Raw genomic sequence first — 19,658 nt, forward strand, 5'->3', positions numbered from 1 at the left:
AGCTGTGTACTGTGTTACAGGGATATATGTGCAACCTGCAGGTAGCAGAGCTGTGTACTGTGTTACAGAGATGTGTGTGTAACCTGGGAACTATAAAAAAGTGTAAAAAACCCCCATAAATATTCAGATCACCCCCCTTTTCCCAAAATTAAAATAAAAGACACATCATGGGTTTCGCAATGTGTAAAAACGCCCATTGTATAAAAATATATTCCCCATACGGCAAACAGCAAAACAGAGGAAAAAAAAGAGTCCAAATGTCCGATTCGCCGTTTTTGGTCACTTCATTTGCTACAAAAATGTAAATAAAAAGTGATCAAAAAGTCTTAAACACCCCAGAATGGTATCAGTAAAAAGTTTAGATTGCCCCGCAAAAAATGAGCCCCGACCCAGCTCCGTACACATAATTACAAAAAAGTTATGGGGCTCAAAATATGGCGACAAAAAAAATCGGATATTTAATTTTTTTTATCACTATTAAAACGCAAGAAAAACTATACATATAAGGTATTGCCGGATTCGATCTGACCTGTTAAATAAAAGTAACCAGTCAGTTTTATCGCACATCGAATGTCGTAAATAAAAATCACGTAAAACTGTGGTGGAATTGCTTTTTTTTTTTTCAACAGGAAGAATGGGCAGTTTTACCATCTGAGAAAATAAAGAGCCTCATCCACAACTACCACAAAAGACTTCAAGCTGTCATTGATGTTACAGGGGGCAATACATGGTATTAATAACTGGGGTGTGTAAACTTCTGACCAGGGACATTTGGGGAGTTTGTGTTGTGATTATGATTTATAAAGAGTAAACACCGTTGTTTGACATAAATGGCTTCAGCCGACCACTAACCACGAGCGAGAGAAAAGTGTCCGTGTTATCATTCATATCTCTGCACAATGGTTACAGGGGTATTCTCATCTTACTGATCACTGTTACATCTGTTAATGATTTGACAGTGATAATTTTTCTAAATACATTTTATTACCCAATTCCCATCCTTTTTTAGAAAATAAGTCCCCTCTTACCTGATGTTGTCTTTGGTCTCCCCTGGTCACGGCCACCTCTCCTGTCGAATCCAGCCAGGCCACGCTTGCGCAGAAGACGGAAAATTCTCTCCCGGCTGGGCCGCGCAATGTCCTGAACGCGCATGCCGCTGCGCATGCGCCATGATGACTTCTTCCTGGCCAGTATAGTACAGAGCCGCGAATGCGCACGCCGACTCAGTACTATACAGGCCAGGAATAAGTCACCATGGCACATGCGCGGCGCTGTGCGCGTTCAGGACATTGCGCGGCCCGGCCGGGAGAGAATCTTCAGTCTTCTGCGCAAGCGCGGCCCGGCCGGGAGAAGAATACAGGAAGTGAACGTCACGCTCAAGGAAGGGAAGTATGAAAAAGGGAAGATGAGAATACCCCTTTAAGAAATCATAAATTCTGCAAGGGTATGTAAACTTATCAGCACAACTGTAAGTAGCTGTGTGATATAAATCTGTGGACTATGGGAAGTACAAGAGGATGTGCACCTTAAATCCCATCTTTGTAAGGCCTCTTGCACATGGCCGCTGTGTGCCTGTGGTCGTATTGTGGACCACATACGGCGGTTCCGCAATACACAGGGCACCAGCCGTGTGCATCCCGCATCCGTGATGTCGACCCATTCACTTGAACGGAACAGAAACACGGATCGGATCCCCACAGAAGCACTACAGAGTGCTTCCGTGGTGTTTCTGGCCATCCCTCCGCACAGCTGAAAAGTAGAACATATTCACGGACCCATTCAAGTTGAATGGGTCTGGATCTGTCCCGGCCGCTGCACACACGTTGCCCGTGCATTGGGGACTGCAAATTGCTGTCCCCAATGCACGGAATGGACCAACAACGTTCATGTGCAAGAGGCCTAACACTTGTGATCTGTGTGAAGCGGCATATATGCATTCATGCTGCATGTATTTATTAATTAGGGCGACCAATTCTGAGTAACTCGGAGTAACAGGAGATTTACAGAATCAGATTTTTTTTTTTTTTCGTCATATCTGAGCTCTATAACTTTTTGGGAATTATGTGTACGGAGCTGGATGGGGGCTCATTTTTTGCAGGGCAATCTAAACTTTTTACTGATACCATTCTGGGGTGTTTAAGACTTTTTGATCACTTTTTATTTTCATTTTTGTAGCAAATGAAGCGACCAAAAACGGCGAATCGGACATTTGGACTCTTTTTTTTCTTCTGTTTTGCCGTTTGCCGTATGGGGAATATATTTTTATACAATGGGTGTTTTTACACATTGCAACACCCATGATGTGTATTTTTTTAGTTCTTTTATTTTCATTTTGGGAAAAGGGGGGTGATCTGAATTTTTATGTTTTATTTTACACTTTTTTATAGTTCCCAGGTTACACACACATCTCTGTTACACAGTAAAAAGCTCTGCTACATGCGGTTACACACACATCTCTGTAACACAGTACACAGCACTGCTACATGCAGGTTGCACATACATCCCTGTAACACAGTACACAGCCTGCTACATGCAGGTTATACATACAGCTCCGCTACACAGCACACAGCTCTGATACATGCAGATTACACATACAGCTCTGCTACACAGTACACAGCTCTGCTACATTCAGGTTACAAATACAGCTCTGCCACACAGTACACAGCACTGCTACATGCAGGTTACACATACAGCTCTGCTACACAGTACACAGCTCTGCTACATGCAGGTTACACATACAGCTCTGCTACACAGTACACAGCTCTGCTACATGCAGGTTACACATACAGCACTGCTACACAGTACACAGCTCTGCTACATGCAGGTTACACATACAGCTCTGCTACACAGTACACAGCTCTGCTACATGCAGGTTACACATACAGATCTGCTACACAGTACACAGCTCTGCTACCTGCAGGTTACACATACATATCTGTAACACAGTACACAGCTCTGCTACATGCAGGTTACACATACAGCTCTGCTACACAGTACACAGCACTGCTACATGCAGGTTACACATACAGCACTGCTACACAGTACACAGCTCTGCTACATGCAGGTTACACATACAGCTCTGCGACACAGTACACAGCTCTGCTACATGCAGGTTACACATACAGATCTGCTACACAGTACACAGCTCTGCTACATGCAGGTTACACATACAGCTCTGCTACACAGTACACAGCTCTGCTACATGCAGGTTACACATACAGCTCTGCTACACAGTACACAGCCCTGCTACATGCAGGTTACACATACAGCACTGCTACACAGTACACAGCTCTGCTACATACAGGTTACACATACAGCTCTGCTACACAGTACACAGCTCTGCTACATGCAGGTTACACATACAGATCTGCTACACAGTACACAGCTCTGCTACCTGCAGGTTACACATACATCTCTGTAACACAGTACACAGCTCTGCTACATGCAGGTTACACATACAGCTCTGCTACACAGTACACAGCACTGCTACATGCAGGTTACACATACAGCACTGCTACACAGTACACAGCACTGCTACATGCAGGTTACACATACAGCACTGCTACACAGTACACAGCTCTGCTACATGCAGGTTATACATACAGCTCTGCTACACAGTACACAGCTCTGCTACATGCAGGTTACACATACAGATCTGCTACACAGTACACACCTCTGCTACCTGCAGGTTACACATACAGATCTGCTACACAGTACACAGCTCTGCTACCTGCAGGTTACACATACATCTCTGTAACACAGTACACAGCTCTGCTACATGCAGGTTTCACATACAGATCTACTACACAGTACACAGCTCTGCTACCTGCAGGTTACACATACAGATCTGCTACACAGTACACAGCTCTGCTACCTGCAGGTTACACATACAGATCTGCTACCTGCAGGTTACACATACATCTCTGTAACACAGTACACAGCTCTGCTACATGCAGGTTACACATACAGATCTGCAACACAGTACACAGCTCTGCTACCTGCAGGTTACACATACAGATCTGCTACCTGCAGGTTACACATACATCTCTGTAACACATTACACAGCTCTGCTACATGCAGGTTACACATACATCTCTGTAACACAGTACACAGCTCTGCTACATGCAGGTTACACATACATCCCTGTAACACAGTACACAGCTCTGCTACATGCAGGTTACACATACATCTCTGTAACACAGTACACAGCTCTGCTACATGCAGGTTACACATACATCTCTGTAACACAGTACACAGCTCTGCTACCTGCAGGTTACACATACAGATCTGCTACATGCAGGTTACACATACATCTCTGTAACACAGTACACAGCTCTGCTACATGCAGGTTACACATACATCTCTGTAACACAGTACACAGCTCTGCTACATGCAGGTTACACACATCTCTAGTACAGAGCTCTATTTGATGGCTACTGTTCTGTACACTCTACCAGCTGCTGTGCACATCTGACCCCCCCACACACGTGACTCGTCACATGGTCATGACGTCATCACAGGTCCTTTGCTTCTCCAGCAGCTAGCAGCTCTGTCAGGTGAAGAGTGTGTGTAGTAGGGCGTATTTTGAGTTAGGGAGGACGGAGTTTTGGCTGATGTCTGAGGTCTGATGGAGTTTTGCCTGATGGAGGACGGAGTTTTGTGTGATGTCTGAGGTCTGATGGAGTTTTGGCTGATGGAGGACGGAGTTTTGTGTGATGTCTGAGGTCTGATGGAGTTTTGCCTGACGGAGGATGGAGTTTTGTCTGATGTCTGATGGAGTTTTGCCTGACGGAGGACGGAGTTTTGTCTGATGTCTGAGGGCTGATTGAGTTTTGCCTGACGGAGGATGGAGTTGTGGATGATGTCTGACGATGTCCTAATATGTATGCCGTATAGCAGATAGTCCTCAGGGTCTATCATTATGACAGGCTGTCACAGTGACCATAGGCCTGGAAACTACTTAGATTAGTCCCCAGGGTCTTCAATGTAACGGAAACTGTATAGTAACAGCAATCTGCAGCACTAGGGGGTGCCTGAAAATTGTAATATGAACTGATGTTTTTATACATCAGGTTACATTTAACAGCTAAATGTCACAGTCCTGCGGTGATAGGCAAGCGGCTTATTGAATTTTCCATGAACACAGAAGAAATTCACCTGTTATGTTAAACAATGTGTATGTTAAAAATGATCTAAGGTATTCCAAGTACAAATTTGATATAGGACATACAAACGTTCAGAACATTGTTTACTTTTGAAAAGGTACCTGTGTGTATCCGTCTGTGGGCTTTTAGATGTGAACTCTTGGTATATACTTTATTGCATCCTTCAAAATCACATTGATGAACTCTCCTTTTTCTTAGACCTGGAGAACCTGTACCACTGTTTTGCATCCGTATGAGGCGGGAACTGGTTGAAAAGGAGCAATTTTAAAATCAGGAACCAATATAGAAGAAAACAAAATAAAAAAATAAATGCATTCACATGAAGAACAAAATGGAGATGACAGCCTAGGCTCTTATCACTGTATGGCTAGTGGATAACCAACACTTTTACAAGCTTTGAGTGCTTGTTGCAACCCAAACTGGAGCGGGTTTTCCCCTCTACACCACCACCAAGGGCTTTCTATATTCTGTATATTTTAGCATTCTTAAAGGGGACATCCTGCAAGGGTTTTTTGGATATTTTGCACCCCTGGTAGCCAGGACAATTTTCACAGAACCTATCAAGATTTGTTCCTGTTCTGTGTCAAAGATTATTATTAATTTGTATTCCCAGACTCTCCCGTATCTCTGGGATTTCTCAGGGCTACAAAAATGTTTGTATGATAAATTCTTGTTCTTAGATTCTGTAACCTACATACAGACCCCTAGTAGGACATTAGGTACTGAAGGAGAAAATGAAAAATATATAGTATAATGCCGCCTGTTTATACCATACACTACATTCCTAAATCTTATGTGTGTGTACACATTCCTAAGGAGAGGGGTAGTAATTACTTGGGTGAGGGGCTATAGATTAGATGAAGCAAGCATGGGTAATGAATAACAGATGTTGGCCAAGAAGAACATGAAGCAAGCACGCATTATCCATGTATCGAGATGTCCAATGGGGGTTGTAGAGAGAGTTTAACCTATCCAATGAACATAGGACAAGTATGTAAAGTTTAGGATGGTTATGTGCATAAGATAAGTGTGGGCCCCCTTTGAGCATTTTCCTTTGTGCGATTGAAGCTGTTGATACACCCGGCTAGCCGCAATAAACCTTATTCTTCCTGAACAATTTGCTTCCTGAGTGGTATTCCACAACATTTCTTGGTTGACCCAACGAGATCCCAGATACTCTAACCCTAAATGCTGGCAGTGTGACCATTAGGAAAATCTCAGCAATGCAGGCCTGTGCAAATTACAGGTAAGCAGACACCTTGCTTTGCTAAAGTCTGTCCGCACAGTTTTTTACAGTGCCCACCATAGTCCAGTAAGTAGGGGGATTAGTTCGGGAGAAGACACACACACACAATTTTTTTAAATAATTAGTATAAAGGGTAACAGTCAGGTTCGCGTCACTGCTGTCAAAATCTAAAATTTGATTAGCTATATTTTTAATTAATCAATTAATGATTAATTGATTGAATACATTTTTGGTGCAATTTCGATTGGATTTGGTTCTAAATCCCTAAAGAAAGAAGACACGGGTAACAGATAGGGAGTACCACTACTGTCCAGCGCTGGTTCTAAAACCTGTGTGAGAGAAAGTATTGGTTACGGACCAAAACCTCGGTTTCGGACCAAAGTAGGAAGAGGTAAGTTACGGTTAGAGGCACAGCTCATTGGTTACATAAATCAGTGCAAAAGACCTGTATGAGAGAAAGCAATACCCTATTGGTTACGGACCAACCCTCGGATTCGGGCCAAAGTAGGAAGGGGTCAGTTACGGTTACTGGCACGGCTCATTGGTTACTTAAACCGATGCAAAAGACCCACAAAGTGCTTAAATCCCTTGGGTGGTATATTCTTTTGTATATGTCATTGTAATTGTGTTGTGATTTTTGTGTTAACTGTCTGTTCTAACCATTTGTTGTATACGCTGAGTGATTGAAACTCCATATTTTGGTAAGCAGACACACCTTTGGTGTGGTGTTTTGGACTTTACTGTGAACACTGTGGAGGAGTAGAATCCGTGACTGTGTTGTTCCCTCAGTTTGCATTAAGGTAAGGGGACACTTGCTGTGTAGTAAGTGTGGTGTTAGTAGAATTTACCCTGAGCAAGGCAAGTTAGGCGACGTAAACTAACTATTGTACTAACTGGTGCAGTATTACTAGGATTGGTACTTAGCAGAGCATTGCACATCGTTCTACAGGAGTGTTTGTGACCATGAGTTACTCCCCCATTAGGGACATCTATTACTAATATCTTTTACGATTTGTGATTGTGATCAGACCATGACATCTCCATTAACAATTATGTGTCAGGAATACCATGACTATAAAACAGAGTTAGAGAAGTGGTGTGGGAAGTGGCACAAAAGGACATTCTCGCATACTGTCTCCTGGCCAGAGGCAGGAAGCTTTTCTAAGGTCCATTTGAATCATTTCCATACATATATTGAAGCCACCACATCAGGGAAAGACCAGCAACTAGAAATACAGTTCCTGAAAAAAAAAATGGAAAAAAAAACCCCATAGGGAACAGCAAGAGGCTTCATGTATGCCATCTACAGATGGTGATGAACAAAAGCCTACTGTAGCCCCATCTGCCCTCCCCCATATCATAAAACCCCCAACTATAGTGAACTGCTAGTGCAAGCTAAACAGATATCTACTGAAAGTGACTCTGTGGAACACATGGGAGATATCCCACTACCTGCTGAGGGATATAAGAATCCCCCAGTAATTGTAAAGGATTCTAAGATCAGAGCCAAGGTTGAATTGGGAAGTAAAAACACAGAAAAGAAAGATAGCTCTTATTCTTCAGAAGAGGGGGATTTGTCAGGTTTGGGGGAGTTAGGAGATAATATATGGGTTAATGTTTCTGGTTTAGTTTGTATTAACCACTTAAGGACCACAGGTTTATACCCCCCTAGTGACCAGGCCCTTTTTTACAAATCGGCACTCCACAAATTTAGCGGTTTATTGCTCGGTCATGCAACTTACCACCCAAATGAATTTTACCTCCTTTTCTTCTCACTAATAGAGCTTTCATTTGGTGGTATTTCATTGCTGCTGACATTTTAACTTTTTTTGTTATTAATCGAAATTTAACGATTTTTTTTGCCAAAAAATGACATTTTTCACTTTCAGTTGTAAAATTTTGCAAAAAAAACGACATCCATATATAAATTTTTCACTAAATTTATTGTTTTACATGTCTTTGATAAAAACAAATTTGGGGTAAAAAAAATGGTTTGGGTAAAAGTTATAGCGTTTACAAACTATGGTACAAAAATGTGAATTTCCGCTTTTTGAAGCAGCTCTGACTTTCTGAGCACCTGTCATGTTTCCTGAGGTTCTACAATGCTGAGACAGTAGAAAACCCCCACAAATGACCCCAGACACCCTAAGGTATTTACTGATGGGCATAGTGAGTTCATAGAACTTTTTATTTTTTGCCACAAGTTAGCGGAAAATGATGATTTTTTTTTTTTATTACAAAGTCTCATATTCCACTAACTTGTGACAAAAAATAAAAACTTCCATGAACTCACTATGCCCATCACAAAATACCTTGGGGTGTTTTCTTTCCAAAATGGGGTCACTTGTGGGGTAGTTATACTGCCCTGGCATTTTAGGGGCCCAGATGCGTGAGAAGAAGTTTGAAATCAAAATCTGTAAAAAATGACCGGTGAAATCCGAAAGGTGCTCTTTGGAATGTGTGCCCCTTTGCCCACCTAGGCTGCAAAAAAGTGTCACACATCTGGTATCGCCGTACTCAGGAGATGTTGGGCAATGTGTTTTGGGGTGTCATTTTACATATACCCATGCTGGGTGAGATAAATATATTGGTCAAATGCCAACTTTGTATAAAAAAATGGGAAATGTTGTCTTTTGCCAAGATATTTCTCTCACCCAGCATGGGTATATGTAAAATGACACCCCAAAACACATTCCCCAACTTCTCCTGAGTACAGCGATACCACATGTGTGACACTTTTTTGCAGCCTAGGTGGGCAAAGGGGCATACATTCCAAAGAGCACCTTTCTGATTTCACAGGCCATTTTTTTACAGATTTTGATTGCAAACTACTTCTCACGCATATGGGCCCCTAAAATAACTACCACACAAGTGACCCCATTTTGGAAAAAAGACACCCCAAGGTACTCCGTGAGGGGCATGGCGAGTTCCTAGAATTTTTATTTTTTTTTGCAAGTTAGTGGAATATGAGACTTTGTAAGGAAAAAAAAAATCATCATTTTCCGCTAACTTGTGACAAAAAATAAAAAAATCTAGGAACTCGCCATGCCCCTCACGGAATACCTTGGGGTGTCTTCTTTCCAAAATGGGGTCACTTGTGGGGTAGTTATACTGCCCTGGCATTTTAGGGGCCCATATGCTTGAGAAGTAGTTTGCAATCAAAATCTGTAAAAAATGACCGGTGAAATCCGAAAGGTGCTCTTTGGAATGTGTGCCCCTTTGCCCACCTAGGCTGCAAAAAAGTGTCACACATCTGGTATCGCCGTACTCAGAAGAAATTGGGGAATGTGTTTTGGGGTGTCATTTTACATATACCCATGCTGGGTGAGATAAATATATTGGTCAAATGCCAACTTTGTATAAAAAAATGGGAAATGTTGTCTTTTGCCAAGATATTTCTCTCACCCAGCATGGGTATATGTAAAATGACACCCCAAAACACATTCCCCAACTTCTCCTGAGTATGGCGATACCACATGTGTGACACTTTTTTGCAGCCTAGATGCGCAAAGGTGCCCAAATTCCTTTTAGGAGGGCATTTTTAGACATTTGGATCCCAGACTTCTTCTCACGCTTTAGGGCCCCTAAAAAGCCAGGGCAGTATAAATACCCCACATGTGACCCCATTTTGGAAAGAAGACACCCCAAGGTATTCAATGAGGGGCATGGCGAGTTCATAGAATTTTTTTTTGGGGCATAAGTTAGCGGAAATTGATTTTTTTTTCTTTTTTCTCACAAAGTCTCAATTTCCGCTAACTTGGGTCAAAAATGTAAAACTTTCATGGACTCAATATGCCCATCAGCGAATACCTTGGGGTGTCTTCCTTCCAAAATGGGGTCATTTGGTGGGTGTTTGTACTGCCCTGGCATTTGAGGGTGCCAGGGAATGCACATCAGTGCTGCAGCTGCAGCTGCTTGATCGCTTGGTCCACCTAGAAGGTAAAAAAAAAAAAAAAAAAACAGGCCGGAACGCAATAAATTTATTAACATTAACTTTAGAGAACATTAACTTTTATAAACTTTTGAAACAGAACAATAACTTTTTTGCTTACCGGTGAATTTTTTTTTACCTTTATTGGACAAACCTCTCCTTCCCCATGGGACAATGTGCAAAGCGCAAATCGCCCAGAGATGTGGCGAAGTACATTATGCACTTTGTCCCAGGTGAAAGGAGAGGTTTGTGGCAGCTCTGTGTGAAAGGGCCCTAAGACCCCTGTGTGCCTGTCCTGTGTACGCAATCCCTATGCTAATAGTGTACCTGAGTGTGGAACTTGCGGAAACACTCCCCTATGCATAGGGCAGGCTGGTCAGGACAGTCAGGACAAAAAAAGGTGGATTCACGCCTTATTCCACCCCTGCTACAGACACAACATCTTTTTCTTGGGTAACGTTGAGTTGGGGTACCAGGATAGACAGACGGGAAGTGTCTGCCATGTAGCCGGCTCACTACATCAGGGCCTTGGGGCACGGACCCTCCTGGATACAGGATTTCCGAAATGATCTCTTCCTGGAATTTTAGGAAGGATCCTGTTCTCCCAGCCTTACTGTAGAGAACAAAACTATTGTACATCGCCAATTGGATCAAATAAACAGACACCTTCTTATACCAGCGTCTGGTTCTGCGGGAAACTAAATAGGGAGCCAACATCTGGTCATTGAAGTCCACCCCTCCCATGTGAAGGTTATAGTCGTGGACAGAGAGGGGTTTCACAATGACTCCAGTTGCCCTTTCAATTTGTATAGTCGTGTCTGCGTGAATGGTGGACAGAAGGTAAACGTCCCTCTTGTCCCGCCACTTCACCGCGAGCAGTTCTTGGTCACACAAGGCAGCCCTCTCCCCCCGTGCAAGTCGGGTACTAACGAGCCGTTGGGGGAAGCCCTGGCGACTAGGTCGCGCGGTGCCACAGCATTGAATTCCGACTATATGTAAGTGCCGAAAGAGGGCCACGCTTGAGTAAAAATTGTCCACGTATAAGTGGTACCCCTTGTGGAATAAGGGTGACACCAAGTCCCAGACAATCTTGCCACTGCTCCCCAGGTAGTCAGGACATCCGGCCGACTCCAGTTTTGAGTCTTTTCCCTCATAGACCCTAAAACGATATGTATAGCCTGTGGCCCTTTCACAGAGCTTATACAGTTTGACCCCATACCAGGCGCGCTTGCTGGGGATGCACTGTTTTATGCCAAGGTGCCCGGTAAAATGTACTAGGGAATCGTCTATGCAGATGTTTTGATTAGGGGTATACGCATCTGCAAATCTGGATGACAAATGGTCTATGAGGGGCCGAATTTTGTGGAGCCGGTCATAAGCAGGGTGGCCTCTTGGATGACAGGTGCTATTGTCAGCGAAATGCATAAAGCACATGATGACCTCAAAACGTGCCCTGGACATTGCAGCAGAGAACAGGGGCATGTAATGTATTGGGTCTTTAGACCAATATGACCGCAATAAATTTTTTTTAGTTAGACCCATGCTGAGGATAAGGCCCCTAAAAAAATTTAACTCTGAAACGGTGACTGGTTTCCACCGGAAAGGCTGGGCATAGTAGCTTTCCGGATTGGCGGTAATAAACTGTGTGGCGTAGCGGTTGGTTTCTGCCACAATTAGGTCATAGATATCCGTGGTGAAGAACAGCTCAAAAAACTGAAAGGCCGATCCTAAATGAGCCGTCTCCACGCGAACTCCAGACTGGGCGGTGAAAGGGGGCAATACGGGTGTGGCGGAATCAGGGGATTGCCAATTAGGATTTGCCAGCACCTCTGGGAGACTAAGGGTTCTACGGGCCTGTGAACGCGGTGGCTGCGACGGGGGAGTTATTGCACGTGCCACCGTACCAGCTGGAACTGCCCTTCTGGTGCTCGCCACTTCACCAGGGAATACGGCAGTGCTGGTAGAAGGTCCAGGGTGTGCTGCGCTGCTGGTGTATGCCGCACCATAAACAAGATCAGCACTAGCACCACTCTGCTGCAAATGAGGATCATCATGCGGGGTATGCAGAACTCTGACATGGGATCGGGTACGCCTGACCGTAGCAGGGACCTCTACCTAGTCATCTTCGCTATCGGTTAGAGTGCCACTGCTGTCTACAGGTTCATATTCTGAACCACTGGATTCAGCGGATGAGGCGTCCCCATCGCTTTCATCCATCACAGTCAGAATCCTGTAGGCCTCTTCAGCGGAATACCCCTTGTTTGACATTTTGGGTTCACTAAATTTAGGGGGTATTCCTCTGAGACTACCCGGGAAAAAGAGCAAACCTACCTAGTAAAAAGGAGTGCTTGCGAAGTAAAGCTGCGATCGCTAATAAAGATCCAAAAAGCTCAAAAGTGATCTTTTATAGCTGCGCAGCGATTTTGCGGTGTTTTTGCAGTGATCAGAAAAAAAAAAATTCTGTCACTGCGGTGGGGCGGACTGAACGCAAGTGTGCGCACAAGATCAGGCCTGATCGGGCGAACACTGCGTTTTTTGTAGAACCTAAGGCGACCCTAATGTACTTATATAGATCTGATTGCGATCAGTATTGATCACTTACAGATACTATATAGTACTAGTGCTGATTAGCGACAGCGATGACGCTGATCAGCGACTAATCAGTGACTGCGGTGCGGTGGGCTGGGCGCTAAACTACCTAGCAAGTAGCTAACTACCTGGCAGGGATGAGGGACCCTTACAGGGAGGGTGATCAATGACAGGGGGGTGGATAAGGGGGTGATCAGGGTGATCAGGGAGTCTAATATGGGTGATCAGGTGCTAAATAAGGGGTTAATAAATGATAGGGTAATGTCTAATGTGTAGTGTGGTGATTTGGTGCTACTTACAGAGCTGCCTGTGTCCTCTGGTGGTCGATCCAAGCAAAAGGGACCACCAGAGGACCAGGCAGCAGTTATATCAGACGCCATTTTCAAAATAGCGTCTGACATAACCATTTCATTGGTCGATTCAAAAATCCACAGCCTGCCAGCCAATGATCGCGGCCGGCAGGCTGCAGATGAACTTGTGAACTACGCGCTCCTGTGAGCGCGCGTTCACAGGAAATCTCGGCTCACGCGAGATGACGCCAATCGGCGTTAGTGTGACCTGGGACCGCCGCAGCACTGACGCCTTTCGGCATTAGTGTGACGGGAGGTGGTTAAAGTGTAACTGCCATTTCACTACCAAAAATGAAATTCCTAATATATGTGATGCTAACGGGAAGATATTCATGAAGCTGCATTTTTCAGCTAATTTTACCTTTCCGATGTCTGTATTCAGCCCTTAGCAACCATATTACTGTGTGCCTCTATTTCAGCTTCTTCTAAAATGCCTTCTGCTGCACTTCCTGTGATGATGTTTGCCCTTTCTTGAGGCTGTCCTGTATTTCCCTCACTTCCCATAAGTCCTTGCTCTCCTCACATGCACTAGCACACAAGCAGGACCAATCAGAATGCAGACAACCTCCTCCATTACCCAAGAGCAGTGTGTATCCTCTCACATACAGCTAATCAGAGACAAGCCATGTATTACATGAAATCAGTAAGCATTTGTTTTAATAGTCTGCTATTGTAAGCTGTGCTACGGTACTTTCCCACCGATGCTTTTACTTTACTGAGCCTATCTACAGCATGATCCCTGTAATGTGAAGCCCAGGTCAGCAGGGCAATGGGAGGCAACGGAAAGTAGATTTTGTTTTACACTTTTTTTATTTTATTTATCAAGACCCATCTGGATCTTGAAAAGCCAGTGGGCCTGATCACTATACAGTGCATTGCAATAGATGACTATTGCAATGCACTGCTGCATGTACACTAAGGCTGATCAGACCCTCAGGGCAGCCCGGATACCTTTGTAAGGTGTCCGGTTGCCATGGCAACCATCGGACCCCTGCCATTGCAGCAGCGCGATGCAAGAGAAAGGGAGCTTTCAACCCCATGGATGCTGCGGGCGGCTGCTGACAGAAGCATCTATGGGGTTAAACGGCCGATCGGTGCCAGCACCGATTTCGCCCGTTGCAGCAGAGTGTTAGCTGTAAATTACAGCTAACACACTCTGCTGATGGTAGCGACTCTGTTCCTGAGCCGCTGCCATCAATGCCAGCACAGAGGGTCAGGGGGAACGGTGGAAATGGCGGCATCTTTAGGAACTGGGGGGCATGGGAATCATGAGGGGCACAGCGGCACACCCAAAGTGAAGATCACAGTCTGAAAAAAGAATTTTTACAGTGTCGCGCTCCGATTGGTTAGTCTGAATAGATTAACCAATCACGACCGTCGGCAAGGGACCACTCTGATTGGTCCCGAGCCTGCATTACTAGGCTCTGCACAAAAGGTGGGAGGAGGAGCCAGTGTCCTACAACACTGCGAACGTTCATCCAGGGCTGAGCTTCTCCTTCCAGAGCTGATCCGTCTCTTGTTTTGAAAAAAGAAAAGACGGACTGCACATGGCAACGCACTAAGGAGAGGGCTGCACTAAGGTAAAGTGGCAAACAGTTGTGGTAGCTTTTTTCTTGTAACACAGAAAATTATTACATTTTAAAAGACAAATGCACATGTACTGTAGGGTGCACTATACCATTACAGCATGACAATTAAATGGCAGTTATACTTTAATATTTGTTTTAGCTTAGTAGGGCTAACAGGACTATAGGCACCATTTTATTTTGTAATATTTTATTTTTATTATATCAAATGTATTTGCCTCTTACACTGCATGTTATAAGGAAGATTGTCATATTTTATGAATGCCAGCAGCTTCTTACATAGAATGATATATTGAAAATTTTTGGTGGTTGAGGAAGCGTGCGCCACTCAAAACCCAATCAGCTATGGGGACGGATCCGTTTGTAATGGTTCCATTTGAGGCGGATCCGTTTCAAACCGATTTGCTCACTGAGCATGCTCAAGAATTGTCCCCTCCCCCAGCAGCCATATCGGCCATCTTGGATCAACTTGGCAAACAAACTGGTAATCGGAACGGAGTGCCTGCCGAATTAATTCGGCAGGCACTCTGACACAATGCCTTGGGGGGACTTGTGACCTGATCTATAAAATAGTCCTGTTTCTTTACCCGAACGATGAACACCATAAAAATAAAAAATAATGATGAAATAGAAATTTTGCCCACCTTACTTCCCAAAAAAGGTAATAAAAGTGATTAAAAAAGCCGCATGTACGCCAAAATAGTACCAATCAAACTGTCATCTCATCCCGCAAAAATCATACCCTACCCAAGATAATCACCCAAAAACTGAAAAAACTATGGCTCTTATACTATGGAAACACTAAAACATGATTTTTTTTTTGTTTCAAAAATGAAATCATTGTGTAAAACTTACATAAATAAAAAAAAGTATACATATTAGGTATCGCCGCGTCCGTATCGACCGGCTCTATAAAAATATCACATGACTTAACCCCTCAGGTGACCACCGTAAAAAAAAAAAAAAAAACGGTGTAAAAAAAGCCTTTTTTTTTCATCTTACGTCACAAAAAGTGCAATAGCAAGCGATCAAAAAGTCATATGCACCCCAAAATAGTTCCAATCAAACTGTCATCTCATCCCACAAAAAATGAGACCCTACTTAAGATAATCGCCCAAAAACTGGAAAAACTATGGCTCTTAGACTATGGAGACACTAAAACATTTTTTTTGTTTCAAAAATGAAATCATTGTGTAAAACTTACATAAATAAAAAAAATTGTATACATATTAGGTATCGCCGCGTCCGTGAAAACCTGCTCTATAAAATTACCACATGATCTAACCTGTCAGATGAATGTTGTAAATAACAAAAAAAAAGTGCCAAAAAAAGCTATTTCTTGCTACCTTGCCGCACAAAAAGTGTAATATAGAGCAACCAAAAATCATATGTACCCTAAACTAGTACCAACAAAACTGCCACCCTATCCCGTAGTTTCTAAAATGGGGTCACTTTTTTGGAGTTTCTACTCTAGGGGTGCATCAGGGGGGCTTCAAATGGGACATGGTGTCAAAAAAAACAGTCCAGCAAAATCTGCCTTCCAAAAACATTATGGCATTCCTTTCCTTCTGCGCCCTGCCGTGTGCCCGTACAGCAGTTTACAACCACATATGGGGTGTTTCTGTAAACTACAGAATCAGCGCAATAAATATAGCATTTTGTTTGGCTGTTAACCCTTGCTTTGTTACTGGAAATAATTGGATTAAAATGGAAAATTTGCCCAAAAATCGAAATTCTGAAATGTTATTAACATTTGCCATTAACTCTTGTGGAACACCTAAAGGGTTAACGACGTTTGTAAAAAATAAATGTAATACCTTGAGGGGTGTAGTTTCTAGAATGGGGCAATTTTTGGGTGGTTCCTATTATGTAAGCCACACAAAGTGACTTCAGACCTGAACTGGTCCCTAAAAAGTGGGTTTCTGAAAATTTCTGAAAAATTTGAAGATTTGCTTCTAAACTTCTGAGCCTTGTAACATCCCCCAAAAATAAAATATTCCCAAATGATCCAAACATGAAGTAGACATATGGGGAATGTAAAGTAATAACTATTTTTGTAGGTATTACTATGTATTATAGAAGTAGAGAAATGAAAACTTGGAAATTTGCAATTTTTAAAAAAATGGTAAAATTTGGTATTTTTTATAAATAAAAATGATTTTTTTTTAACTTCATTTTACCAGTGTCATGAAGTACAATATGTGACGAAAAAACAATCTCAGAATGGCCTGGATAAGTCAAAGCGTTTTAAAGTTATCACCACTTGTCAGATTTGCAAAAAATGGCCTGGTCCTTAAGGTGAAATAAGGCTGTGTCCCTAAAGGGTTAAAAAGTGGGTTTTGAAAATTTCAAGATTTGCTTTTAAACTTCTACAGGGCTCCAGACTAAAAAAAAATATCAAGGAGCCATTGGCTCCTAACCTGAAAAATTTTGGAGCGACATTTAAATTTTTAGTCGCCAAATTTAAAATACATATAATTACGGCAGAATAAAAAAAAAAAACACACACGTCTTACCTAGGGTTGTCACGATACCAAAATTTTGACTTGATTTCGATACCATAAAAAAGTATTGCGATACTCTATACCAGTGATGGCTAACCTTGGCACTCCAGCTGTGGTAAAACTACAACTCCCAAGATGCCTCCCTTGCTTGGCTGCTCTCAGAACTCTATAGAAATAAATGGAGCATGCTGGGAGTCGTAGTTTCACCACAGCTGGAGTGCCAAGGTTAGCCATCACTGCTCTATACCATGTGAAAAAAATAAAACACCAAAAAAGCCGCGTGCATTCCACATTTTATGGAACGTCTGGACCATAATAGAACAACCTAACCTAATTTTTGTCAGGATAAGGTGACAAAAAAAAAAAAGGGCAAATTGCACTTTTTTTTTTTTTTTTGATCTGTTACGGAGTTCACCGCATAGGAGATATTTTTAAATATTTTAATAGTTCGCACTTTTTCGGGAGTAATGATATGTAATTTTTTTTATTGTTTATATATATATTTTATATGTAAAATTATTGGGCAAGGGAGTGATTTAAACTTACTATTTTGGTGTGTTTTTTTTTTTTTTCAATACCTATTTACCCCCTTAGAGGCTAGAACCTGGGATCTTTCATCCCTTGTCCTAGTCACCCTGATAGAGCTCTATCAGGGTGAATAGGACCTCACACTGTCCCTGTTGCTCTGTGCTTTGTGCACACAGCAGCAGGGAGCCAGCCGACTATGGCAGCCAGGGCTTGAGAAGCGTCCTGGCTGCCAAGGTAACCGATCGGAGCCCCAGGCTTACACTGCTGGGGCTCTGACCGGAACTGCCACTGCCACCAATGATAATAATACTTGGGGAAGGGAGGCAGGTGACGCACTGCACCACAAATGATAATACTTGGGGGAGGGGGGGTTGGGGGCGCACTGCGCCACCAATGATTCTGATTTATAATACTGGGGTTGGGGGGGTGCGGTGCACTGTGCCACCAATGAATATCATTTATGCTTAATACAAACGCAGGCTGCAGGTGCCAGACATATCCCATACCTGGCACCCAGCCTCTAAGTCTTGTCACCATTTAGCAATTCTAGGTCGCATTTGCAACCATTTTGGTCGCCATCTGGAGCCCTGTTCTAAGCCTTGTAAGGTCCCCAAAAAATAAAATGTAATTCCCAAAATGATCCTAACATGAAGTAGACATATGGGGAATGTAAAGTAATAACTATTTTTGTAGGTATTTACTATGTATTATAGAAGTAGAGAAATTGAAATTGGTAAATTTGATTTTTTTTTTATAAATAAAAAAGAATGTTTTTTACTCCATTTTACCAGCGTCATGAAGTATAATATGTGACGAAATAACAATCTCAGAATGGCCTCGATAAGTAAAAGCGTTTTAAAGTTATTCACACAAAGTGACACTGGTCAGATTTGCAAAAAATGGCCTGGTCCTTAAGGTGAAAATGTGCCCAGTCTCTAAGGGGTTAAAAAAAGCTGATCATCGGGGTGGGAGTTCTGGGAATCGGACTACCATCAACCTGATATTCCACACGTTTACAGCTGAATGATTGTCCTCCAATTTTGTTTCTGGATAAAATCACAAACAAGGAATACTGAAGATAAAAGCTAAAAAAATATTAATATAAATAACCATAAGGCAATCTCGCCAAATAAGCATGCAGCTAATGAAAGGGCATGTTTCAGTAGATTTGTTCGAATGAAACTGGCTGACTTGTTACATGTGCACTTGGCAGCAGCAGACATCTGTGTTCAGGACAGGTGGGGGCACAAAGCTTGTTCCTGGGCCATGCCAACTCAGCGTAGTGTCAAAGAAACCCACGATTCCTGGCTGGGGGTGTCTGTTGTCACTTGAGATGATGTTGAAGACCGAGTCAACCATTCAAGGAAGCTGGGTAGCCGACCAGAAAATGACAGCTGGATGACACTGGCAGCTCAGGCCTGTTGCTGCGACTGCTGCTTCCACCCCCTGTCATGCAAGCAGGTGTGCACCCACTGCGCCTGCAGGGGTGTGACTAAGTAACTACCTGGTCTTCACTAGAGCCTCTTATGATGAGGATAAGCTTGGACCGTTAGGGTAGTTACCAGGTGCCACTCCAGAGCAGTCCCCGAGTCAGTGGCAGCTGATAGGGTGGTCAGATATACAGGTGCAAGCACCGAGGCGAAGGACATGGTCAGGAAGTCCGAAGTCAGGGCAGGCAGTGATCAAGCAAAGTCCATAAATAAAGTCCAAGGTCAGAGGCAGGCGGCAAACAAGCAAAATCCGCTAAATGAAGAACCAG

General features: G+C 43.1%; 1 protein-coding gene across 1 annotated transcript in view; it reads right to left on the minus strand.

Annotated features, from left to right (window-relative positions):
- Nucleotides 1-19,658, minus strand: part of KLF8 (Kruppel like factor 8) — a 141,521-nt gene that overhangs the window by 19,164 nt on the left and 102,699 nt on the right. Inside the window, exon 5 of the mRNA XM_044268654.1 lies at nt 5,267-5,409. Coding sequence (XP_044124589.1) covers nt 5,267-5,409 — 143 coding nt within the window. The remainder of the gene's footprint in view (nt 1-5,266; nt 5,410-19,658) is intronic.

This window comes from Bufo gargarizans, chromosome 9 (genome assembly GCF_014858855.1).
Source record: "Bufo gargarizans isolate SCDJY-AF-19 chromosome 9, ASM1485885v1, whole genome shotgun sequence".
Taxonomy (NCBI): Eukaryota; Metazoa; Chordata; class Amphibia; order Anura; family Bufonidae; genus Bufo; species Bufo gargarizans.